General features: G+C 56.8%; 5 protein-coding genes across 13 annotated transcripts; 2 read left to right on the top strand and 3 right to left on the bottom strand.

Annotated features, from left to right (window-relative positions):
• The first annotated feature begins 113 nt into the window (after positions 1-113).
• Positions 114-6,316, top strand: TM7SF2 (transmembrane 7 superfamily member 2). 4 transcript variants are annotated; one of them, XM_025879004.2, is made up of 10 exons: positions 114-317; positions 724-920; positions 1,018-1,072; positions 1,454-1,648; positions 1,728-1,831; positions 2,782-2,901; positions 2,989-3,157; positions 3,382-3,462; positions 3,550-3,672; positions 3,984-6,316. In XM_025879004.2, exons 1-10 carry the CDS (start codon positions 266-268, stop codon positions 4,142-4,144), a joined length of 1,257 nt encoding a protein of 418 aa, XP_025734789.1. In that variant the 5' UTR covers positions 114-265; the 3' UTR covers positions 4,145-6,316. The 4 variants fall into 4 exon arrangements, with proteins under 4 accessions (XP_025734789.1, XP_073739599.1, XP_025734790.1 ...); XM_073883498.1 differs by lacking the exon at positions 1,454-1,648; XM_025879005.2 differs by lacking the exon at positions 3,984-6,316 and having other exon boundaries at positions 2,989-3,218; positions 3,550-3,678.
• On the bottom strand, positions 4,530-5,898 carry ZNHIT2 (zinc finger HIT-type containing 2). The gene has a single exon (XM_025879006.2). It carries the CDS (start codon positions 5,767-5,769, stop codon positions 4,576-4,578), a length of 1,194 nt encoding a protein of 397 aa, XP_025734791.1. The 5' UTR covers positions 5,770-5,898; the 3' UTR covers positions 4,530-4,575.
• Positions 6,317-8,537: 2,221 nt separating the features above from the next.
• On the bottom strand, positions 8,538-10,133 carry FAU (FAU ubiquitin like and ribosomal protein S30 fusion). The gene is made up of 5 exons (XM_025879261.2): positions 9,998-10,133; positions 9,651-9,733; positions 9,396-9,540; positions 8,900-8,955; positions 8,538-8,711 (listed from the first exon to the last, which is right to left on the bottom strand). The coding sequence occupies exons 2-5, from the start codon at positions 9,723-9,725 to the stop codon at positions 8,586-8,588; spliced, it is 402 nt and encodes a 133-aa protein (XP_025735046.1). The 5' UTR covers positions 9,726-9,733; positions 9,998-10,133; the 3' UTR covers positions 8,538-8,585.
• Positions 10,134-10,185: 52 nt separating this feature from the next.
• Positions 10,186-14,091, top strand: MRPL49 (mitochondrial ribosomal protein L49). Of its 2 annotated transcripts, none has more exons than XM_025878452.2 (4): positions 10,186-10,343; positions 11,518-11,668; positions 12,502-12,626; positions 12,749-14,091. In XM_025878452.2, exons 1-4 carry the CDS (start codon positions 10,266-10,268, stop codon positions 12,893-12,895), a joined length of 501 nt encoding a protein of 166 aa, XP_025734237.1. In that variant the 5' UTR covers positions 10,186-10,265; the 3' UTR covers positions 12,896-14,091. The 2 variants fall into 2 exon arrangements, with proteins under 2 accessions (XP_025734237.1, XP_025734236.1); XM_025878451.2 differs by having other exon boundaries at positions 10,210-10,364.
• On the bottom strand, positions 13,976-21,249 carry SYVN1 (synoviolin 1). 5 transcript variants are annotated; one of them, XM_025878450.2, is made up of 16 exons: positions 20,758-21,249; positions 19,968-20,116; positions 19,646-19,738; positions 19,403-19,555; positions 19,213-19,261; positions 18,678-18,781; positions 18,063-18,189; positions 17,864-17,963; positions 17,709-17,774; positions 17,497-17,613; positions 17,237-17,400; positions 16,824-16,952; positions 16,572-16,727; positions 16,308-16,494; positions 15,270-15,421; positions 13,976-15,192 (listed from the first exon to the last, which is right to left on the bottom strand). In XM_025878450.2, exons 2-16 carry the CDS (start codon positions 20,097-20,099, stop codon positions 15,086-15,088), a joined length of 1,836 nt encoding a protein of 611 aa, XP_025734235.1. In that variant the 5' UTR covers positions 20,100-20,116; positions 20,758-21,249; the 3' UTR covers positions 13,976-15,085. The 5 variants fall into 5 exon arrangements, with proteins under 5 accessions (XP_025734235.1, XP_025734233.1, XP_025734234.1 ...); XM_025878448.2 differs by having other exon boundaries at positions 16,572-16,730; positions 20,758-21,248; XM_025878449.2 differs by having other exon boundaries at positions 16,572-16,730; positions 20,953-21,248.
• Positions 21,250-23,758: the final 2,509 nt, after the last annotated feature.

Here is a 23,758-nt window from a genome sequence, read left to right as displayed (position 1 = left end):
TGTGAGGTGACTCCGGAGGCAGCCGCGTCAGACCCGCCCCCCAAACCGATTGGCTAGAGTGTGGGCCCAGGATGGGCCGGGGGTGGGTCCACTTAAAGACCTAGGGACTCGAGTGGTAGTAGTCCGAGCTCAGGGACCAGGCAGGTGTCTGTGCAGCGGGCTGATCCTCCGCGTCACCGTCACCAAGCTCATGTCCTAGGGGAGGAGGTGGACTGTGTTTCTCTGACGGACTCTTGTGTAGTCTCCCGCCGGTGGAGCGGAGACCATGGCGTCTCCTCAGGGCTCCGGGGCTCCGCTGGAATTCGGGGGACCCCTGGGTAATGGGGCGGGGGTGGAATCTGTGGTCAGGCTCAGCGAGGGCCCAAACGGGGCGGGGGCGGAGGAGCTAGGATCTGAGGATAGAAAGCTTTGAAGGGTCTCCAGAAGCAGAGGGATCTGGGGCTTGCGAGGGACTGTCTGGGGAGGGGGCTGCACAGCCCCGGATTGTGGAGTGGAGGACTGTACCAAGAGCAGAAGGAGGATCTTTGGCGGGGGCGAGGGGGCGGGGCCCAAGATGGAAGTCAGGGAAGGGGCTGAGGGCTGAGAACGGGATATGGAAGAGGGCAGTGGGAATGCCGAGGGGGCCTGGAGACGACAGGGCGCCTGGGCGGGGCGGGGGGGATGGCTTGGTGTCGGAGGGCAGCTGCGGAGCCGACGCCCGACGCGATCGCCTCCGGTCCCCAGGCGCGGCGGCGCTGATGCTGCTGCTTCCTGCCACCATGTTCCACCTGCTCCTGGTGGCCCGCTCGGGCCCCGCGCGCCTCCTGGGCCCACCCCCCTACCTGCCGGGACCCGAAGTGCTGTGGAGCCCGCAGATGCTGCTGCTGTGGTTCACCTGGCTCGGCCTTCAGGCGGCTCTCTACCTATTGCCGGCGCGCAAGGTGTGGACTCGGCTCGCGGGGGAGGCGGGCGGAGGGAGGGGGCTCCGCTGGGGAGAAGACACTCGCACCCCTTATCAGAGCCCCTTTGTGCCTGCAGGTGGCCGAGGGACAGGAATTGAAGGACAAGAGTCGCCTGCGCTACCCCATTAACGGTGCATGGACGCGGGGGCGGGGATGGATCCCTGCGCTAGAGTTGTGCGGGTGGGGATGGAGCTCTAGGCCCAGTGGAGATTAGCCCCCAACCCCAAGCTCCGTCAGATGCCTATTTTACGCTCTGTGCGCAGGGTAGCCTTGGGGGAATCTCACTGTCCCTCTCCAAGTCCCTTGTTCCTCCACACCTACCCGCAGCATTTGCTCTTACTCTATGCTCTTACCAGAGCAGTGGTTGGGGTGACCCAGGGGCAGGGCCATTGACCTCCTTGGGCTTTGGACTGTGTGTGTGTATTGCGGGGGGCAGGGTGAGGGGGGAGTGAAGGGGAAGGGCAGAGGTGTAGGGGCGCAGCCCCCAGGATTCGTTGTGTACTGTGGTTCAGGCTTCCAGGCCCTGGTGCTGACAGCCCTGTTGGTGGGCTTGGCTGTGTCCGCCGGGCTGCCTCTGGGGGCGCTCCCCGAAATGCTCCTGCCCTTGGCCTTTGCGGCCACCCTCACCGCCTTCATCTTCAGCCTCCTTCTCTATCTGAAGGCCCTGGTGGCCCCTGCCTCGGCCCTGGCCCCTGGGGGGAACTCAGGTGAGAGGGGTCCCAGTAGGGTGCAGACAGAAGCAGATGGGGGTGCTCACTTGCATCTTCAGCCTCCGTTATTCTCCAGGCAATCCCATCTATGACTTCTTCCTGGGACGGGAGCTCAACCCGCGCATCTGGTCCTTCGACTTCAAATATTTCTGTGAACTGCGACCTGGCCTCATCGGCTGGGTATGGTGGGCATGTCTATGTGGGCCAGGAGGAGGGGTGGGATGCCTAAGCAGTGCTTGGGCAGGGCGGGGCCACTATTGCGCGGATGTAAACCATTAATCATTCATCCCACAAATATTTGTTGAGTGTCCTGGGCACTATTCTAGATACAAGGAGACAAAAGAGAAAAAAAGTTATAGGAAAGACAAACAAAAACAAAAACAAAAAACAAAACTCTGTCCTCGTGGAGCATACATTCTAGGAAAGACAGACAAAACATAAGTGAAATATACGTAGCATGGCAGGGGTGCTGTGTGCTAGGGAGAAAAAACATGGAGGGAATTAGGTGAGCAGGTGCAACTTTAAATAAATCAAGCTCAAAATCTGTTCTATTTTGAGGACAGGAGAGGCTGATGCTATGCTGCCTGCTGGTCCTAGCGGTGCAAGACTTGAGACTGATCATTGGGCAAGCAAGCTGTCCATCACTAGTGGCCTCGAGGACATGCCAACCGTGGGTTTGGGTTATAATCACCCATACTGGACTGTGGTCACGGTTTCCCAAAGGGTCTCTTGGGCAAGGTCCCTCATGTCACCCTGGAAACTAGAGGTGAGAGGAGGCCAAGTGTCCACCATGGATCTGCACCCTGGCCCCCAAGGCGATTTCCCCATGTGTGAAATGGGATAAAGTCAGAACTTCCTGCGAAGGTTCTTGTGAGGGTTAGAAGTGGTAACATTAATCACAGCATCAACCCAGTGCTACCAGAATGGGTTTACTCACACGAGTGAGTATTCATTCTATGCCAGACACATCATGCTTCGTGCTGCCCATGCACTATGTCAACAAGTCCCCAGACAAGCTCCATGAGGCCGGTCCATGATTATCTCCATTTTCCACATGGGGTGGGGGAAAGGAGGCTTTGGAGGCGGGCTGGAGACAGACTGCCCTGTCCCCACCCCTCCCATGTCCCCAGGTCCTCATCAACCTGGCCCTGCTGATGCAGGAAGCAGAACTTCGGGGGAGTCCCTCCCTGGCCATGTGGCTGGTCAATGGCTTCCAGCTACTCTATGTGGGTGATGCCCTCTGGCATGAGGTGAGGCTGGACTGGGCGAAGAGGCAGGGAGGGCATTTGAGGACCTCATGGGGACTCAGCAGGTGTGTCTGGGTCCCACCCTTGCAGGAGGCTGTTCTCACCACCATGGACATCACACACGACGGGTTTGGCTTCATGCTGGCCTTTGGGGACCTGGCCTGGGTACCCTTCACTTATAGCCTGCAGGCCCAGTTCCTGCTCCACCACCCGCAGCCCCTGGGGTTGCCCATGGCCTCAGTCATCTGCCTCATCAATGGTCAGTCAGGAGGGGGCTCCTCCCCCTTTCATTCATTCATGTTCTGTTTATTCAGCATCCGGTAGGTACTAAGCCTCAGGCGCTCCTCTAACACAGGGGTGGGGGTTGGGAGGGGGGGGACTGGGTCCTAGGTCTCCAGGCCAACTGGGCTGTGGGTGGATGGTCAGGGTCAAGTAGAAGGCTCTAAACCTCAACCCTGACCACTTGCTCTTGCTTTCCCCTAGCTGTTGGTTACTACATCTTCCGGGGAGCCAATTCCCAGAAGCACACCTTCCGAAAGAATCCTTCTGACCCCAGAGTGGCTGGTGAGCTGGGTCTCTAGGGTGCCATGAGTGAGGTGGTGCAGCCGGGCTTCCTGCAGGTCCCCCATCCCATTCCCCGTCTTTCCTCAGGCCTTGAGACCATCCCCACAGCCACGGGGCGGCAGCTGCTGGTGTCTGGGTGGTGGGGTGTGGTCCGCCATCCCAACTACCTTGGAGACCTCATCATGGCTCTGGCCTGGTCCTTGCCCTGTGGTGAGTGGCTTGGGAGGGCACAGGACGGGGACCGCGTGTATGTGAGGGACAGAGGTGGTGACCACGGGATGCCCCACCTGGGTGTGGAATGGAGAACGGGGATACAGCCTAGTGGAGGGAGCAGTCAGGGAGCTGGGAATGGACTCAGTGAGTGGCTGGGGGTAGACTTCCCCGCCAGCCTCGTGGAGCCACTAACTTGCTGCAGACCTGGACCTTTCACCAGAGCCCCAGTGTCCCTGTGAGCCATTCAATGCAGAAACCTTTGTGAACTGGGGAGTTGCTGGGTGGTCACAGCCTCCACTTCCCCACAGGGGTGTCTCACCTGCTGCCCTACTTCTACCTCCTCTACTTCACGTCACTGCTGGTGCACCGGGAGGCCCGGGACGAGCAGCAGTGCCTGCGGAAGTACGGCCTGGCCTGGCATGAGTACTGCCGGCGCGTGCCTTACCGAATCCTGCCCTACGTCTACTGAAGCGGCTCCACTCAGCCCAGACTGGGGCAGGTGCCCCCCCCCCCCCCCGCCATCCGTCAGCGTGGCCGGCTGGGGAGCCTGGGCCCCACCCTGCTCTGCGCTCCAGCAAGCAGGGACCAACAGCCTCAGGGACGTGCTCTGGAGCAAGGAGAGATGCAGCCAGTGCCCAAAAATGGGAGTGGAGGGGCTTGCTCTTCCTCCTGGATAAACATCTGGAACCCATGGTACCACTTCCCTCCCTTTCTGGGGCTAGGGTGTTTAAAAACTGGCTTGGGTCAGCTCTGACCCAGGACAAGCTGAGAGGTGGCTTGTGGGCCCGAGAGTCTGGGGTTGGGGGCCGGGGGGAGAACGACAGCTGTTCCTGTCCAGAAGCAGGCACTGCTCATAGGGCAGACCAGTCACAGCTTTATTAATGACAGAGGGATCCCAGTTCAGCCAGGGAGTTCCTCGATGAGAATTCTTGGAGCAGGTGGCAGGGAGCCTCCCCAAAGCCGCTCCAACTCCCCGGTGAGGGCTGCCACCTCCTCGGCCACCACAGCGTGGGCTCGATGGGCTCTGGCACAGTCCAGAGCCAGGGGTGTGAGGGCCAGCTCATTTTCATTGGTCCAAGCCAGTAGGAACTGGCACTTCTTCCGCGCCCGGTAGAGGCGATCTCGCTCTTCCGTGGCCACAGCTTGCTTCCGGGCCCGGCCCAGGGTCTGCGCCAGGTGCCCCAGTGCTGCCAGCGTGTAGCCTTTCTGGTCGGCCGGGCCTTCGCCCATCAGAATGCGGGCAGCTTCGCGCATGGCACCCCGTGTGCCCAGGGGCCCAGGCGGATGCTCGCCTGCTTCGAGCACCTGGGCGGCGGCCTGCAAGGCTTCCTCGGCAGAGGCGAAGACCTGCTGCGCACCCAGGGCTCCGGAAACGCCGAGCAGCGTGGCACAGAAGTCTGAGAGCAGCGCATCGTCGCCGCCGTGATACAAGGCAAGAGTGTGCGCGTAGGAGAACAGCACGTTGGGCAGCTGGAAGCGCACAAGCGGCGAGGCCGGGCTGCGGCTCAGGCTGGCCAGCGTGGGGATCCGGGTGGGCACGGTGGGCGCGCGGGCCTCGGGAGCGTCTTCGAGAAACGGCTCGGCGGCGGCCTCCTTCAGGGGTTCCGCTGACGTCCTCGCGGGGGTGGGCTCCAGCTCCGCAGGGTCCCGGTCCGCAGCATCATCCACCTCTTCCAGAAGCCGCGACCCGGCCCCGCGGCCCCACCACCACGGCCGCCACGGGGGCAGCAGCCGCCCGGCCTCGCCACGGCTCAGCAGCCGCTCGAAGGCCGCCTTCTCGGCCGGGGCCAGCAGCTCCCAGAGCCTGGTGAGGCCGCCTGGCGCCGGGCCAGGGCTGAGGCCGGCGTCCTCCGGGTCGTCCTCGGTCTCGCGTTGCTGACGCAGCCGCCGTAGGGCGCTGGCCAGGCGGCTGGGCGAGGCGCTGCGGCCGCGGAGCTCTCCCAGCACCTGGTCCCGGTAGAAGGCTTCGGCGCAGGTGCCATGCGCCCGGTAGCAGCGCAGCGAGCAGTAGGGCACATTACAGCGAGGACAGGTGTAGCGCGCGGGCTGGGCCTCCCCGGCCGGGCAAAAACCACAGGGCCCGGCCGGCTCCATGGCAACCGGCGCCCAGCGCTACTTGCGAACACTCACAGGCCGCGCTGGACAACTTCCGGTGCTAATCGGTTACTTCCGCCTCCTAGCGAGGCCCGCGGAGCGTACTCAAAGCTCCCGAGGACTCTCGGCAACTTCCGCCCACACTCGGACGCCAAGCCCCACCCCTCTGCCGAATGGCGCTTGAGCAGGCGCAGGAGCCGGTCGGGACGCACAGGCCCCCCCCTCCCCCCGCGCGGTGAGAGAGGGAGGGCGAGTGCCCCAGGCCGGGGCTCCGCTGGTACCAGCTCGCCCCCTAGTGGTTCCCTTTTTAGCACGATAGAGCCTCCTGACGGAAATCGATCTTTGAGAAGCACCTACTCTAGGCCCCTAATTGGGCCAGGCCCATGGGGGATGAGATGCATCCCTGCACTGGAAAGGCAGTCATTCTACTAGGGGACACAGACAAAGCGGAGTGTAGAAAAAGGGTAAAGATGGACTACTTGGCCTAGTCTCTGTTTATGTGTGTGTTGGAGGCATTTCCCCTCTTGAGAAGAAAGCAACGTTTAACATATCTGAGCTCCTATTTTATTTCCCCTCCAAATCTATGGTTCATCCAACTTTAAAGTGCAGAATCCATACTAGGTGCCAAAAATACATCGATAAGCAAAGAGATGGGATCCCTGTCCTAATGGAGCTTGGTTTATGACAGAGTGGCACCCACACACACCGTGCCAAGGGCCCCGAGGACTTGACCTATGGCACCCACGAAAGTGAGCTCTGGTTCTTTAGACCCACTCCTAATAAGTTCTTTCACAATACCTTGTATTTATCTCCGTATGGATCATCTACTTCCCTATCAAGATCTGGATGGATTTGATGACCTTTAAGTCCGCTCATTTTTTACATCCCCATTACTACCGGTGGCCTCAGCTACTAGTCCCTTAACCGGTTCCCTTTCTTGCCAGTTGTCCAAAGAAACCAGCCAGAGAAAGCATTGGATCACAAGTCAGATCACATCAGGCCCTTGCTTAAACCCTTCCCTGTACTTGGTGACCCTCCATTGCACTTGGACTCAAATCTGAACTCCCGTCCAGGTCTGACAAAACCACACAGCTTTGCACACAGTTCTCTGGGCTGGACCTCTTTCATCAACTATTTGATAGCTTTCAGGCCTCTTGCATCCCATCTTTAGAGACCTTCCCTAGGATATTATGTCCATCCCCAACCACCCCTTTCATTACAATACCCTGCTTACTTTCTTTGAGGCTCTAACACTTAACTAGCTTATGCACTTAACTCACAAGAATCGAAATGCCTAGAAAGGAGGTGACTGTCTTTTTCTTAACCAACTGAGCCACCCAGGCGCCCAGTGACTGTCTTTTTCTTAAAAGATTACTAGAGATAAAAATAGCCTATATGTTTGCACACTATGTGGCAGGTGCTGATCTAAGAACTTCACATCCTTTATTTATTCTTCACAGCAACTCTCAGAAACATGATGGCAGAAATTAATTTTAAGGTTGGAGAGTGAGAAAATAAATGAAGCAAGGATTCAAACTTAAGGCAGTCCAAGTCTAGATCCAAGGTCTTTACTTCATGTTATACTGTTTTCCAAGAACCAGCAGGTTCAAAAACCCTCGCAAAACGAGTGGGTACCCATGTTGCTAGGGGAACCTTCAATCAGTGCCAGAGAATTCCACTCCTAGGAACACCCAACCGACCAACCCACCAACCTGAGCTATGATTAGGTTAAGGTGCAAACAAGGTTACCACAATGCCAATGTAATCAGGCAATACTTTCTGTAGGGCCACTTTTAGGCAACAGGCTTGGGCAATGGAAGCCCGGGTAAGGTAGAAGGGCCCATGGCAACCACCCGGCTGAATGCAAACAGGTCCACGAGGAAACCCACCTCAGAAGAGCCGTAAGCCCTTGCTGACCAATGGGCTGCTTACAAGCAGGCACAGGAACTAAAAAAAAGTAAAGTTTCACAAGTTCCCCTACCTCCCCCCCCCCCCCCTTAACCCCCGCCCCCCCCCCCCCCCAGCAGACAGTCTCTCCTCTGCTCCCTTGCAGTGTATTCAATAAACTTCCATCTCCTTTGTTCTGCCTTGGGTGAATTCTTTCAGGGCCGGCATTGCTGACCTCCTCCCCAATAGGGTCGCCCCACTTTCCAAAGTAGGGACATACTAGACCCCTACCTTGGATTCCACTAAGGCCATAGCTGGTTCGAAGTCCAGGAAGGGTCCGACTGGCCTTCCCTGATAACATCTTCTACTCAAGACTTCTCTACTGATCCTCCCACAGAGGATTCTTATCTTCTCTGTTTAAAGAACAAGAACAAGGCGCCTGGATGGCTTATTCGGTTAAAGATCTGACTCTTGGTTTCAGCTCAGATCTTTGAGATGGAGCCCTGTGTGGAATCCCATGCTCAGTGGAAGGTCTGCTAAGATTCTCATCCTCTGCCCCCCCCCACTCCCTCGCTCAAATAAATCTTAAAAAAAAAAAAAAGGAACAAAAACAAAAAGGATTTGGGAGAATTATCAAGTTATTTGGACCGGAAATTTCCCCAACTCTCCATCTGAAGAGTTACCATCTGGGGTTACCAATTTTCATGCTAAGCCTTTTCTTATAATTTACCACACCTTCCCCATCCCAGCTGAGGGCCCCCGCCTCTTCCAACCTGACTGGGCCAAGAAACCAGAACCAGGCCTGTTTGGATGAACACACCACCGGCCCTAGAAGCTGTGTATCTTCCCAAGGCCCTGCACGTGAAGATGAAACAGTGAGATGACTGAACTAAACGGCTTTATTGGGGAGAGCCAGGACTACAATGGCCTTAGGAGTTGGCATTGGGGCCCTTCTTCTTGCCAAATGTGGGCACAACGTTGACAAAGCGCCGGTTGTACTGCATCCGCCGCTTGGCTCGACCTGTCTTCTTCTTCTTTTTCTCCTGTTTGGCCACCTGGGAAAAGGGTGGGATGATCAGACCTCCCATGCCTCCCCACAGTCTTAACTCCAGGGAGGGAGAAGGCAAACAGAGCAAAGACCAAAGGTCTTGGCTTAGCTTAAAAACAAACAAACAAAACAAAACCCTCACACAAAAACCCAAAAACCCAAAGTCTAAACACCACCATTAGTACTCTCACCTACCTTGGGAGTCTGCCCCCTTACTTTCCCAGCACGGGCCAGAGAGCCATGGACTTTACCTGCGGTGGGAAAGGAGGTCAGAAGACAGGCGAGCAAGAAGGCCCCACCCAGGAGAATCCCTTCTCCCTCAACTCAAGCCTTTAAAGATAAACAGGGACCGACAGAGAATGAGAACCAAGTTACACAGATATGGCCTCTGACCCAAGAGTGTTTATTCAGTATGGTACGTTTCAGGATTTCACTTCAGGATTTTCCCGCCCCTGACTTTAGACAAAAACGGAAGAGCACCTTGGGGAATCTAGTTTGGCTTGATCTTAGCGAGCAAACAAGGGGCTAGTAAATAACTGAAACAGAACCAGGCTCTGGCTCAGTCTCCCATGGACCGCTTAATGAACAAGGTAAACAGGAAGAACCACCCTGGGTTGAGGACACTGAACTTCACACCCCACACTCATTATGAGCTTACAAACATTTCAAAGAACAATGCTCCCCAACTCACCTCCAAGCATGCGGCCAGCTACTTCCAGGGTGGTCAGAGCCTCCACTCCACAATGACCTAGGGTAGCCTCATCCTCCAGGGGCGTGCCTGCCAGGAGCACGACTTGATCTTCTGGAGCGATGCCCTCCAGGGAGGCTACGTGAGCCTACGGGGAAATACAAGACTCATCAGCGTTTCCGCGCGGGGGGGGGGGGCGGGGGGGGGAGAATGAAAAACACAAGAGGACGGGGCTCAGGAAGCACCACGTAGCCTTACCTTGATCTGGGCGACCGTCTCCTGGCCAGTCACCTCGAGGGTGTGTAGCTCCTGGGCGCGGACAAAGAGCTGCATGTCGGCGACTGAAGAAAGAGAAGCTCGTAAGAGAAGAATGCTCTGGGAGAGGGAGTCGGGGGAAGGTGGCGGGCCGGCACCTATCGCGCTGGGACATAGGTGGTCGTGGGATCTCACGTGGGTTAAGGCCGGGCCTGCCAGGGCGGGGGGTCGGCTAGTGACCGGAAGCTGGCCGTCAGAACACATCCTCTCCCTCTATTTTTCCCGTGCTCTCTGACTTGCGGCCAACCTGCTAATAAGCCCTCAAGATCCAGCGGTGGCCCAAATCTTACCTGAACCGCGGGCACCGCAGCCACTACCGCGAAGATGGAGTCGAGAAAGAGGAAGGAGCAGGAGCGCGCACGTCCTCTCGGCCTGCTGCGTGCTACGTCACTGCTGGGCGACCGCTAGAGCCTTTGGTTTTTGTACCGCCCACGGCAGTCCTAGCTCCGCCTCTTTACGGCTTTGCGCAGGCGTTCTTTCGGTCCCGGGCGCGCCCAGGAAGGGGCGGGATCTGGCCGGTTGTGCGCGCAGAAGGCCCGGGTGCGGGAGCAGTTCAAGATGGCAGCGGCCATGTTCCGGGCTACGGTGAGAGGGTGGAGAACCGGCGTGCCGCCGGGCTGCGGGCTACGGCGGCTGGTGAGAACACTGAGCCTGGAGGTGTGGGAAGAGGGCTGCGTTGAATCTCATTGTCATTCCTGTAACCCTAGAGCTCAGATACAAGATAGAAACAAGGTTCAAGGCCTGCAGGGCGCCTCGGTGTGTGGGGCTTAGGGAACCTGATTGGTGGATAACTTGGGTTAGTCAGAACTGGGAGGGGCTGCAATCGACTCCTGCTAATTTTTTTTTTTTAATATTTATTTATTTGAGAGAGCGAGAATGAGAGAGAGAGAGCACATGGGGGGGGGAGGGTCAGAGGGAGAAGCAGACTCCAGGGAGCCCGATGCGGGACTCGATTCCGGGACTCCAGGATCATGACCTGAGCCAAAGGCAGTCGCTTAACCAACTGAGCCACCCAGGCTCCCAACTCCTGCTAATTTTTTAAAAGGGATGCTGTTCCACAGGGTAGGGGGTCGGCCCCAGATCATTGGTGACACGAATGGGAACCTAGAGTTCATGATATAAAAGGTCCCTTCATTCTGCTTCCCTCTTCTTGTAACCCCGGGGCCTATCAGGACACCGGGGTGTCTGTTGGGAGAAGTGTCCAAGAAGGATCTTCAGGCTGGAGGATGGGAGGACAGATTGCAGAGAGTTACCTTAGGTCGATTGTTTATTAGTGTCTTAATTTTTCCCAGATGGAAAAAAGGGGTAATAAAATACCTAACCTGTGTCATTTTAAGAATTAAGTCAAAACAATACCCGTAATACATTTAGTCCAGTGGCTGGCGATGTTTATATGAGGCCAAAATGTTCCAGGTAAGCGAGGGTCACATCGGATGATGTGAGTGCATTATCACGATTGCTGAAAGTGCCTAATCCAGAACTACAATATTTCAATGGAATGTTTAGAGGAAACTTTAAAATACTCAAAAAGGCTATGTCAGTCAGACAGTAGATTGACTTTGGCTTTTAAGTCCCACAAAAATCTCAAGAGAGGGGGGCCCTTCAGACTGCCTGAATTTCTTTTCCAGACTCACCTCTACCCCGGCAAACTGAAGTCGGGGGCTTTCCTATCTCCAGGCTTTTATTTAGCCATTCTTTGCAACTGTGGTGTTTCCTTTTTTTTACTTAAGGTCTGCCTCTTTTGTTGGGTGGGTGTGTAGTGGGTGGTCTGATGGGAACAGTGGTTGTTTGTGTTTGTTTTTGGCCTCAGAGCCAGACCCAGGAGCCTCCTGATTACCCCAGCTTTGTGGAGTCTGTGGATGAATACCAGTTTGTCGAGCGCCTGTTACCCCCTACCGGCATCCCAAAGCCCCCAAAGCATGAACACTATCCCACTCCCAGTGGTTGGCAGCCACCCAGAGGTGAGCTGGGCGATGGGGATGGCTTGAGGTTTACAGAGGGAAATCTCCCTCTCCCTAGTGGTCTACCTCCCCAGTTGAGGCTCTGGATTCCCCAGTGGGTTCAGGACTTGTGTGGAGGTCTGTCAGGGCTTAGCATCTGTCTCATGTTCAAGGAAGGGCCTGGGAATGCAGCCCTGTTTTACTGGTACCCATCCACCCACACTGTCGGGATGAGGTCTTCCTATTCGGGAAAAGTGAAGCATAGAAGACCTCAGAGCTGGGACCCCCACTCCCACCCGAGTAAGTCTTGTACCATAATTGAGAACACAGCTTGGTAGTTGGGCAGTTCTGGGTTCAAATTTGGCTCTGCTGTCCATTGCCAGTGTGATCATGAGTTAGTCACTTAGCTTCTCCCATCCTCAGTTTCAGCAAAATGGAGATAATCTGCTCAGTACATAAAGCACTCAGCACAGAGCCCAGCATGTGGTAGGTAGGTGTTCAGTGCTGTAAATCCCCATTTCTTTGCGCCAGAGGTTATTAGCCTCCCTGACCCAGGGGAGAAGTGCAGGATTCGCCCCAGATCGGGACCTAAAGATCCAGGGAGGCGTGGCCCTAACTTCATTTCTTGAGCACCTTCTGTTGCCAGGCCCTACGCTGGGCCTGTGAGGTTACCAGGTCGAACCAGCTGGTCCTGGCTTAAATTTAGGGAAAGAGCAGGTCTTCTGACCTGAAATCTAGAGGTGGCTTTACCATTGTGTGCACTGAGTCTGTGTAGACTGTGAGGGGAAGGGCGTCGGCTAAGGTGGCATAAAGCCTGGGGAGATTTGGCTTCTCACCGTTCTTCCATGTAACAGACCCCCCACCCAACCTGCCCTACTTTGTGCGGCGCTCTCGAATGCACAACATCCCTGTCTACAAGGACATCACACATGGCAACCGCCAGATGACTGTGATCCGAAAGGTGGAGGGGGACATCTGGGTAAGTGAGGGCATGGGACAGGGACTGATTCTGAGCCTTTCAGGGCTGAAAGGATGGCAGTCTACTAGAGGGGATGGTCTGACCAGGCTTGATTTATCATTGTCCCCCCTCTCCCTCCCCAGGCCTTGCAGAAGGATGTGGAAGATTTTCTGAGTCCACTGTTGGGGAAGACACCTGTCACCCAGATCAATGAGGTGACAGGTACCCTGCGGGTCAAGGGCTACTTTGACCAGCAGCTCAAAGCGTGGCTCTTGGAGAAGGGCTTCTGAGGCCCAGCTGAGCAGCCTGCATGATAGCATCCCCCACAGACCAGAGTCCAGGGGGTCTCAGGAGGAGGGAAGTGGCTGTTGGAGCAACTGGGACAGGAGGTATAAATGCCACGGCTAAGAGCTTGGGCGGGGCAGAGTCAGGGCTAAAGGGCTTCAGAGCAGGCCTCGCTCACATTAAGGGGGAAACAGGACCCTCTCTACAGGTGCCAGCAGTGGGGGAGGGCTGCCTGAGTGGAGACCCCGCCTTCATTGGAGCTCATTGGGCTCAGCTGTTCAAATTTTGGAGGTTGTTGACTGGTGAAAGTAATAGCCCAACCCAGTTTAGGGGAGGGTAGCACAGGGCAAACCCACTGAGTACATTTCTTCCTTGGCTCTTAGACCCTCACTGCTGCAGACATTCTCAAGCTCTTGTTCCAGGCCAGACCTGGTTCGGTGGAGGCTATGAAGAACACAGAGGACTCAGGCATGGGTCCCGGACATCTTCAGTTCCAAGTGCAGGCATAGAAGGTCCATGTCAGCCCCTGGGCTCATTCCTTTTACCCATGGATAAGTAGAAGGCCCAGTCACCTTGGCTCCATTCTAGGGAGAGTTGGGTCTGACTACATTGCTAGCTCTAAGAAGCTAAGTGATTAGCTTGAGCTGGTCTTTCCACAAGGGGGTGCTCGGGAGCTCGCAGCAGTCCAGCACGGCCAGCCTGCCTTCCCAGCTTGCTGGCCTGGTATCAAGGCTGGACAGGGGCTTTGCAGGAAGAAAGATGCTGGCCTTTTGCCCCTGCCATCTGTCCCACCCCCAGCCAGTGAGCCTTCACATTTGCCCCGTTCTTGGGAGTTACAAAGGTCAGAGGCCTGAGTGCCCACCCTCATCCCACCCTCCAACTAGTTAGGGACAGGGTTCAAAGGCTGACTCCCCTACTTGTCCTCTGACCTAAGGCAGGGAACTTAACCTTTCTGGGGCTCAGTTTCTTCGTATGGAAAATGGGGGTATCTTCATCATCATTTAATGACTTGTCTAAAGAAACCCACACCCCTGGGGATTCTCAAGTCGACAGCCTGAGCAAGAAAAAGCAGCCTGGCACACTGATCCTGTGACACCAGCTCCACCAGTCATTAACGCGAGTCTTTATTTGGCTGTATATACAATTTAAGCTATTAAAATTTGTACAATATTTACAAATTAAATAATCATCTGAAACTGTCTCCAGCAACTCTTGTAACACAGAACTGAGGGAAAAAAAGACGGGGGCAGGCGGGCCTCGGCTCCTGTGGTCCCTACCTGGCCCAGTGCCTTTTCTCAACTGGAAAAACCAGGAGCCTGACATTCTTGCTCCTCTTTCCTAGGATCAAGCATTCAAGTTAAAGACAAAATTAAGCCAAAAGACAAGGAAGTAGTTCCAATTCTTCTAAACTCAAGAGAAGTTCTGTAAGTTGAGAAGTGGCCTTCCACAGATTCTGGGGCTTGCAGTGGTTCAGGAGCAGACACATGAGCCCTCAGCCTGGCGTGAGGCTGGGCAGTGGTTGCTGGGTGAGAGGAGGAATGGTCTCACTTGATAGACAAACTGCAGGGAGAGGGGGACCTGGAGGAAGGGGCAGGGCACCTCGTGCTGCCCCCCCGCTCCTCCACCCCCAGGCCCTCCTTTCCCTGAGCTGTGCGATTGCAAGACGTGGAAACACCACAGGGCGTGAGTGACACAGCCACCATCACAGAGGATTCTGGGGAGTTTAGGGTAAGAAAAGGGACAGCAGTACCAGTCTTGGTGGGTGGCCCAGGGAGCAAGTTCCTGGCCTGCCTCCAGCCCCTTAAGTTCACACATGGGATTGGGGAGCTAATACTGTTTAGCACTGAAGCGACTTCACTCACACACAAAGTGGGGCCTGGAGGGGCTGCCCCTTCTCCCAGAGACTGCGGTGCGCCTCCTGCCTTCACGGCCCCAGTGGAACAGGCTGAAGGGTGGGAGAGAAAGGCTGGAACGGACCCGGGATCCCCATGGCTGCCCGGGTCTGGAAGGGCTGGGGTCAACTGGGGCCTCAGGCATCTTTCCACTTGGCCTAGGGGATGCCACCTCCTTTGTCTCAGAGCTGGGGGTCGTTACTCCCTGGTGCACATTAGACAGGGAGCGGGCACTTGGTGGCAGGATGTGTTACAGCAAGGGCTGCTCAAGAGAGTGGAGGCAGGGGTAGGACTGGGGTAGTGTCAGTGGGCAACAGGGGACTCCAACTTTTGCAGGCGGCGGCGACGGAGCTCTGCTGCATCTGGCTCCCCATCCTCAGGTAGCTCCTCTGTGCCTACTGACTCAGGAGCTGGGGACAGAGTTCAGAAGTGGAACCGGGAGAAGTTTCTTCCCTGCTCCCCCCCTCCCCAGGCTGACCGAGACTACCTGGAGGCTTTTCAGGCTCAGGGGCTGGTGGGGAGACTCCTGGGGATGGGGTGGTAGTCTCAGAGCTGGGGATGCTGGTGGGGGGGGCAGTAGGGACAACTGCAGGGGCAGTCTCCTCAGTGGGGCTGACTGAGGTGGCAGGCCGGGGGGGCCTAGGAAGAGAAGGAAGAGGCAGGTGAGGCCTTGACATCCTGGCATGATTGGGCAGATTCTCCTGCCCCTTGTGAGCCTTGCAGGGTAGTGTCAGCACTGACGTCCGTCTGCAGTCTGAGTTAGCAGCAGACACAGGCGAACGTCCTCGTGGGTCCATACCACAGATGGGCTGTAAATCACCGGCTGGCACGAACCGTCGGCCTTGTTCACCCTGACACTGCACTCTCTAGTGGGTGCCAGACTCCTTACGGGGCACCCGAAGGCTTTGCACTGAATAAAACTGCACTCAAATCTCAGACTCCGGCTCCCCTCCAAGCCTGTGCGGTCACTGCTGTGTGCCAGGCACTCTGTGCACGTGACCTGTGGACAGGACTTAGAACCCTTCTATTCAAAAAAGGTGACAATGGTCACCGAGCAAGTGAGTGGTGGGACCAGGACTTGAACTTAGGCCAGGCTGGCGCTGGGGTGACTTTATTTGCTGACTCAGATGCTGACATCAAGTACATACTTGATGAAGATGGTGAGCACCATAGTGCAGACCCATAGTGCAGACCCAGGCACATGGTCACCATATGTGAGAAGAGCATACATGATGAACTAAAGCACTAGGAGTTAGGAGTAATTTGATTTTAGAAAAACATAAAGGAACAAGATTCAAAATCAGCTCTCTAATCAATGTCAGTCCTGAGACCGAGCAGGCCTTCTTCAGCGAGAGGACAGAGGCCTTGAGAACCTGGAGATCCTGGTATGCTACAGATAGGTCAACCTGAATTAACAGGCATCACGGAGTGGCAGAAGAGAAAAAGGCCAAGAACCCTGGCTGGGGGCCTTCTGTCGGCAGCTCCACGCTGCCACCGCCCATCCCGGGGCCCCGCGCGGACTTACCCCAAGGAAGCGAGCACGGTGAGGTACTGGTTGATCTGCAGCATGGCGGCATCCAGCAGCGTGTGGATGTTGCGCAAGCTCTGCAGCCGAGCCTCCAGGTGCTGCCGCTCGTGGCCTTCCAGAGCCCGCAGCTCCTCTGGGGTCAGCCCAGCAAAGCCCGCAGGGGGCACGGGCATCGGAGGGAAGGCTGGAGAGAGGCAGAGGCTCAGCCTGGGCCTAACGCCCCCTACCTTCCAGATCAACCCCGAGTGTGGCTCAGCTTACCAAAAGGTGGAGGCAGGGGCATGCCCATCCAGGGGGGCGGGAAGGGGAAGCCTGGGGTGGGGCCAGCCTCAGGGGCTGGGGCGGCGCCAGGGGCGGGGGCCGAGGCAGAGGCTGCAGAAGCAGCGGTGGTGGCTGCTCCACTGGGCCGAGAAAGGGCTGCTGAAGAGTAAGAACAGGAAGTTGGGGAGTGTTAAGAGGCCTCCGCTTCCATTCCTCCCACCCCTTGGCTGTGGCAGTCCCCAAAAGACTCACCTGCACTGGTGGATGGAGGGGCCACAGCCTCTCCTGAGCTGGGGGGAGGTGGGACAGGTGGGAAGGGGCCCATGGGGGGCCACAGCGGGAACATGCCTGGAGGAAAGGGAGGCAGGAGGCCCTGGGGGACTGCAGAGAGGACAGGGCAGTGAGAAAAGGTCCAAAGTGAGATAGAGGCAAATCCCACACGAGAGGCTGGCCGTTAGGACTCTGTCCCTGCTCCCAAGGGCCTCTCTGAGCTTGGCACCGATGACACATGATTACAACTCATTGATGGCTCTTCCTATGACTCCCTTCCCCACCCGGACTGAACTTCTGGAGGACAGGGAGTCTGATTCATCTGTTTCCCATACCCGGCTCAGGGCAAGTGCTCAACAGGGTGTGTTGGATGGCCAAATGAGGGGGCCACTCACAGTTGGGGGGCTGCGGCAGAAGTGGTGGGGGATGAGCAGCTGGCGGTGGCCCCTGATCCGCAGGTTCCGGGGGCGGTGGTGACTGGGTCGGCAGTGATGCCCGGAGGACGTCCATACGGCAGGTAGGGCAGGTCTGCTGCCGCTGGAACCAGGAGCGCAGGCAGCTGGGGGGTCAAGACCAGGCGATGGTCGGCAGGTCCCCGGGGGCCTGCCTTCCAAAGCCTTTCCCCTTGTGTCAGGCCCCCCGGGGCCCCTCCCACCTGGTGTGGAAAATGTGGTTGCAGGGCAGTCTCTTGGCACCAGTCACCATCTCTTCTCGGCAGATGATGCAGACATTGTCCATTGCCTGGAGTTCCTCCGGGGTGGCATCTGGATACCTAGTTAGGACAGGCCAAGGATATGTCAAGACCAGAGGTGCAGACGGGGGAACCTGGGGCAGCGCTTGGGACGGCAGCCGGACCGGCCCACTTACAGCGTGTTCATGTTGCGGATGGCTCGGCGAGACATGATGGCATCTGTCACAGCCTTCTTGAACTGCCTGAAAGGCCAGTTTTGGTGAAAGCTGGGTGAGGGGGGCGGTGAGGATCCGGTATGGGTCGGGGGCAGGACAGGCTGGGCTGGGCTTACCTCATGGCCAGGTACATAGGCCGGATGGCAAAGAGAGGGAAGGTGTGCACCTTGATCATGATGGTCATGAAGGCCATGTAGAGCAAAACCTTGATGAAGCCTGGGGGCAGGGGGAGGTGCAGAGAGTGGCAGTCACAGGGCCTGCGAGGCCGGGCCGGGGGCGCTGGGCCAGGCCAGGGGAGGCCCAGGCTCTCCTCACCTGTGAACAGCTCCGTGTAGAGCATGTAGACGGCCTTGTTGTCCCAGGGGTTCTCGCTCTGGAGGTCCACAGAGTGCAGTACATACTTGATGAAGATGGTGAGCACCATAGTCATCAGGATGGCGTACTGGAGGGGGAGGGGGACCATAAGCACACAGCGCCCCCTGGCGGCAGTCACACTCTGCCGGTGCCGGGCGCCGGCTGGGACATGGCTGCGGCCTCCCAGCCCCTCCTCTCGCGGGCTGGTGTCACTTCTGGCAACTCACCAGACCTGTCCAGCCCGGGCGGCCCATCAAATGACAGAATTAACTGTCCCTTCGTCACGATATGGCTTTGCCGATGAAAAGATGCAGGCCAAGTGCTCAGCACAGGGTCTAGCGTACAAGTGAGCACTCAACCAGTGGGAGCTGTTATCACCTCCTCCCCAGCTGTCCATCAGGCTAATTAGGTGCGCGTGTGTAGAAGGTGGGAGCTGACACTGACTGACGGCTGCTGCTTGGTGGCCCGCACAGGCCTGGCCCCAGACCAGGAGCCCGGTAAGGGCTTGTCGCGTTCTTCAGGCCACGTTCAGTGCCACCTCGGGCTTGTCCTCCCAACCTCCCAAGCCAGTTTTACCTCAAAGCCAAACACCAGCTGTACAGAGGCCCCACGGGTCAGGATGCTGTGATAGGCATGGCTGACGAAGAGGAAGTCCAGGATACCCAGGAGGAACATAAGAGCTGTGGGGGCCCCCCAAATTGGGGGTTGGTGGGGTCAGCGCAGGGCCTGACAGCCACTTCCTGCTTTAAGACCCCTCCCTCCCCCCCTCAAGCCCACCATGGCCCTAGCCATCTAGTCAGGTGGCACACTCCATTGACCCCAGCCCCCTGGGAACTCCAGTTTTGCCTAAGAGGGTATTAGAGCGGCCCGAGCTCCAGGTGAGGAGGCCAAGAGCTACGGGGCTGGGCAGCTGAGAAGCCCTGGAGTGGAACAGGGCAGAGATGATGCAAATGAACTTCCCAATTTATCTTTCCTGTACAGCTGTGGGTCAAGGGGGACGCCTGTGCTCTAGGGTACAGGACCACGGTTAGTGACTTGTCATGTTCCAGTCGTCCACGGTGCCTCCTCTCCCTCCAGCTCCCCTCTCCCCCCTCCCATGGATCTCACTCACAGACAATGCGGCAGTGAAAGAGCCAGGAGATATTGGGGCTGCGTTCCATCTAAGGCAGAGCAGAAAGGGAGCCCATCAGGAAGGCTGGGGCTCACCCCACATCCCCAACCCAGCCTTCACTGCCCAAGCCTATCCACCAAGCCATTCCCTGGCTCCCATCTGCTTCAGAGAACCCCCTCACCCAACTCACAAAGTCCACACGGTCCTCAGCCAGCCAGTGAAAACACTTGAGGAAGAGAAGGAGAGTGAAGAGTGCAACAAAGCGGGGGCTGAAGTCGTCCCGAAAGACGGTGAAGGCCAGACAAGTCTCAGTGACAGCATACCAGGAACGTTCCAGAAGGTGCTGGGGGGTGGACAAGGAATGATGAGGAACCCAGGACATTCGGCTTGCCCAGCTCCCTGCCCCTCACTTTTGGAGTCCTGAACATCTTACCTCCATCTCTGCGGCCCTCAACTGTCCAAAGAACACCTTGCCCATCACTTTGCCCAAGAGAAAGACAAGGACAAAGGCCTGGATGTAGAGGACCTAGGAGTGAGAAGAAGCTATGGTTTGAGGTCACTTTCTGCCCTGCTATGTCTGGAGCTCATCATTCGGGAACCTCCCTATGTCCCCATCCCAATTAATTCAAAGTCAGGCAGCTAGTGGGCTACTTGGCTTCTCTCCTACTTACCTGACCTCTAGCTCCGCCCCTGCCTCAAGCCGACTCCTCCTCCCCGCCCAGGAAGTTCCCCCCGACCCTGAGCCCCGAACTCACTGCCATGCTGGGGCTGGACTTGGTCAAGTACACCACAGTGGGGTAGAACTGGTGCTTGAGGTAGTAGGCATGAGCCACGACGGCCCCAGTCAGCGCCAGGCTGGCCGCCATCATCACTGCGGTGCGGAACATTGCCCTGGCCTGGAGACCTGTGTGGGGAAAGGGAAGGAACGACCTGTGTGATACTCACACTGTGCAAACTCAGCACAGTGCACGACATGCAGTGTCACCAAATCGGGGGGGGGGGGACAACCCCGCCTCACCTCACCCTCACAATCATGACGTCAAGAATAGCATACGCTCCCCCAATTTACAAATAAGAAAATGGAGGCTCACAGGGGTTAAGCGAGCCCACTGACGCAAGGCCTGGAGCCTGGGTCAGTCTTGTTTCAAATCTAGGGCTTTCCACGCCGCCTGCCAAGCCGCCGCCTCCAGGGAGGCACGAGGAGAGGCAATCGTGCTGGAGGAGGGGGGAACCGCTACCACGGCTTCTGAAGAGAAGATGATGGGGAGGATGCAAACGCAGAAACCTCCAGAAGCAGGAACGTGCCGCCTGGACTGTGAGAAGCCAGGCGCTGGGGGGCGCAGCCGGGCAAGCGACAGCGCCGGTGACAGCTCGGCCAGGGTGGGCAGCTGCGACGCGCGCCCGGCGGGAGAGGGCGGGGTACGTCAGCCTAGAACCCTGGCGTCCCCCAACCCCCGGGGCAATGTCCACTTGGGGGCAGCGGAGAAACGGCCGATCGCCGGGATGCAGCGGCGGCACGGAGAAGGACCCGGGGCGCCCCCGCACCTGTGATCGCCAGGAGCTGCGAACGTCGCAGGCGGGGCCCAGCCTCTGGAGAGCGGCCGCGCGGGCGCCTGAGGTCTACGGCCAGCTGACAGCTGCGAGCCGGGCTGAGGGGCCGCGCCGACCCCGGAGCCCTCAAGGGGAGGGCCCAGGTCCCGACTCCCAACCACAACCCGGGCCCGACCCCGGCCGACTCACCAGGAGCCCAGCGCCGCGAGCCAGCTCGATGCCCGCGACTGCGGAGGCGGCTCCGGTTAACAACACTCCCCACCCCCTGCGAGCCGGAACTTCGGGGGTGAGACACCTCACTTCCGGCGGGGCTCAGTGTGGATCGTACCAAGTGCACACTTTCTTTGGCCGCACCGCGCACCCTCCGTGGTGCCGGGAGCGGTGGCCCCACCACCGTATCTAGGCTTCGTGCCCACGGCCTGAGCAAGAGATGCGAGAGGTGGAAGGAGCGGAAGAGGGCAGCCCGGCAGGTGGCTGGAGTCCCCCCGCTTATTAGTCCCAGATGGTATCGTCTCGGTCTCCAAGTGGACTCAACCTAGGGGAGGACTCAGGCTCTTAAGGCGGGGAGGAAGGTGGGGCTTTGTGCGGGCCGTACCACTTGGAGGGGGGGAGGGTGCAAGGGACAGACATTACGGGCTTAAGAGGAATAAAATGTTTTCGAGTCTCATTCCAGAAGATTTCAGAACAATTTGACAAATAAGATGCTTTCCTGGAGAACTAGATTCAGAAAAGAAAAATTTGCTCCTCCATGATCACCCCCAAATTGTATGGGAATGTGTTGGGTCCCCGTGGCTGCTACTAATTGGCCGAGATAGAGTTACGCGGACCAATAAGAAAAAGGAAGGAAATTTGCCGGCCTATGGAAAGAGCAAAGCAGGTGAGCGGTTGCTAGGCGCGAAAGGCAGCGTTGCCTAGGTCTAGGTCCGACCCCAGGGGGGCGGACGGTTGGCAGGGAGGCGGGAGGGCTGCAGTCCGTGGGCGGGTGATCTGTGTCTGCCCAGGGGAATGTTCACTGCGGCGCAGGCTGGTGTGTCTAGGACTAAGAAGGCAGTTCTTTAATACCGGCTAATCTTAGGATAGTGTTCTGTGCAAAGGGACTGACTTCAGCTTCCCTGTGCCTACAGCTTTGCCCTCCTTGTATTATCCACTCCCCGGCCCAAACCGCAGCTACCACTGGTCTTGGGCTGCCCAGTATTTACGTTTGTGTCTCAGTCGCAGCCAAGCCAGTCTGCTCATTGACAGAATGAAGCCAATACGCCCAATTTGTGTCTTGCATTTCCCTCTGTCTCATGTAGCAATCACCAAAGTGTATGGGCTAGGAGGTGCTCTGCTCATTTCGTACGTGGGACAATGGAGGTTCAGAGATTCAACAAGATCTGTTCTAGGATTGGCATCGGGTCTGTCTGACGCTAAATTCCCATCCTGTTGGCCTCAGCCACCTTCACCACCTCCTGAATTGGCCTAACCAGTTCAGCCTGTAACCTGTCACAGAGTTGGCTCCCCGCCAAGGCCATGTGTCACTTTCTAGTGACTGCATCCAGTGGTGAGCTTTCAGTTCTTGCCTGACTCGACCTCTCTCCTCTTCTAAAAAGTCTCCTCCCGGAGCTTCTGTGATCCCACAGGGCTCTGCTTTTTTTTCTGGCTGTGCATCTGCCCCTTTCCTCATCTGTCCTTTCCTCTGTCTGTCCTCTGTGTGTCCCTTCCCCACGTGTCCTAGATGTTGGTGTCCATGTTGGCCCCTTCTGTTTGTTTTCTCTGCATAAAGCCCTCTGCTCCTGTGGATTCCACACCCCCATCATGTGCTAATGACTCCCAGGTCTGGTCTTCACCTGGAATAGCTCCTGGGTTTTTTTTTTTTAATTATTTAATTTATTTGAGAGAAAGAATGAGAGAGAGAGAGAGAGAGAGAGAGCACAAATGAGAGGGGGGAGGGTCAGAGGGAGAAGCAGACTCCCTGCCGAGCAGGGAGCCCGACGCGGGACTCGATCCTGGGACTCCAGGATCATGATCTGAGCCGAAGGCAACCGCCTAACCAACCGAGCCACCCAGGCACCCTGGAATATCTCGTGTTTTTAAAAACATTTCGGTGTTCCTAGTCGTCCACCCCTACCCCGGCTTCAGAAACCTGAGCATCTTGTTCACCGTCTCCCTCTCCATCTGTCCCCACACCCAAACTGGTAATGAAATCATTTATTCAGTTGTCTACAGATGTGTCGGATGCAGCCTGTTCTAGGAACTTAGGATATCAGTGAACAAAATAATGATCTCTGCCTTTGTGAAATTTTACCCTGGTGGATGTGATGGATGATAAACCATATACATAATATAAGTGAATTCTCTACTCTGTTGGGAGGTAATAAGTAGGTAATAAGTGCTATAGGCAAAAAAAAGAGCAGAATAAAAGAGATCAGGAGTGTGGTAGGGTGCTTGAAGCAGGTTGCAATATCAGTGAGAAGCTGAACAAAGACTTGAAGGAGGAAGGGGCATGAGCCAAAGGGACGTCTGGGTGAAGAGTCTCAGCTGGTTAAAAGCTGAACTGTCCTGGTTTGTTGGGAGGAGGTGAGTGTGGTGGAGTGGAAATAGCAAAAGGGTAAGTGGGAGGTGGAGGCAGAACCACAAGGACTTTGGCTTTTACTCTGACTGACATGAGGAGCCATGGGAGGGTGGTGAGCAGAGGTGTAACGTGCTCTGTTTAGGTCTAAAAGGCACCCTAGCACCTGTGTTATTGAATGTAGTGGGGTGGGGGGCCAAAGTGGGAACAGGGAAACCACTTAGGAGGCTCTTATAGTATACTACTCAAGAGATGAAGTTCTGGGCGCCTGGGTGGCTCAGTTGGTTAAGCGACTGCCTTCGGCTCAGGTCATGATCCTGGAGTCCCGGGATCGAGTCCCGCATCGGGCTCCCCGCTCAGCGGGGAGTCTGCTTCTCCCTCTGACCTTCCTCTCTCTCATGCTCTCTACCATTCTCTCTCTCTCTCTCAATAAATAAATAAATA

This window comes from Callorhinus ursinus, unplaced genomic scaffold (genome assembly GCF_003265705.2).
Source record: "Callorhinus ursinus isolate GAN/ISIS: 27379988/994484 unplaced genomic scaffold, GSC_fseal_2.0 scaffold51, whole genome shotgun sequence".
NCBI classification, from domain to species: Eukaryota; Metazoa; Chordata; class Mammalia; order Carnivora; family Otariidae; genus Callorhinus; species Callorhinus ursinus.
The sequence above is the reverse complement of the archived record's forward strand: the minus strand, read 5'-3'. Positions and strand labels throughout refer to the sequence as shown.

Bases quoted from the DNA above. Each gene is read 5' to 3' on its own strand.
- TM7SF2 (XM_073883497.1), top strand. From the start codon at position 612: ATGCCGAGGGGGCCTGGAGACGACAGGGCGCCTGGGCGGGGCGGGGGG. The intron at 3,158-3,381 runs GTCAGTCAGGAG...GCTTTCCCCTAG, and splicing joins AGTCATCTGCCTCATCAATG to CTGTTGGTTACTACATCTTC. The intron at 3,463-3,549 runs GTGAGCTGGGTC...GTCTTTCCTCAG, and splicing joins TTCTGACCCCAGAGTGGCTG to GCCTTGAGACCATCCCCACA.
- ZNHIT2 (XM_025879006.2), bottom strand. From the start codon at position 5,769: ATGGAGCCGGCCGGGCCCTGTGGTTTTTGCCCGGCCGGGGAGGCCCAG.
- FAU (XM_025879261.2), bottom strand. From the start codon at position 9,725: ATGCAGCTCTTTGTCCGCGCCCAGGAGCTACACACCCTCGAGGTGACT. The intron at 8,956-9,395 runs GTGAGTTGGGGA...TTCCCACCGCAG, and splicing joins AGCTGGCCGCATGCTTGGAG to GTAAAGTCCATGGCTCTCTG. The intron at 8,712-8,899 runs GTAGGTGAGAGT...CCCTTTTCCCAG, and splicing joins TAAGGGGGCAGACTCCCAAG to GTGGCCAAACAGGAGAAAAA.
- MRPL49 (XM_025878451.2), top strand. From the start codon at position 10,266: ATGGCAGCGGCCATGTTCCGGGCTACGGTGAGAGGGTGGAGAACCGGC. The intron at 10,365-11,517 runs GTGTGGGAAGAG...TTTTGGCCTCAG, and splicing joins TGAGAACACTGAGCCTGGAG to AGCCAGACCCAGGAGCCTCC. The intron at 11,669-12,501 runs GTGAGCTGGGCG...TCCATGTAACAG, and splicing joins TGGTTGGCAGCCACCCAGAG to ACCCCCCACCCAACCTGCCC.
- SYVN1 (XM_025878448.2), bottom strand. From the start codon at position 20,099: ATGTTCCGCACCGCAGTGATGATGGCGGCCAGCCTGGCGCTGACTGGG. The intron at 19,262-19,402 runs GTGAGTTGGGTG...GCTCTGCCTTAG, and splicing joins CTGAGGACCGTGTGGACTTT to ATGGAACGCAGCCCCAATAT. The intron at 17,401-17,496 runs GTGGGAGGGGCC...TTGACCCCCCAG, and splicing joins AACCACATTTTCCACACCAG to CTGCCTGCGCTCCTGGTTCC.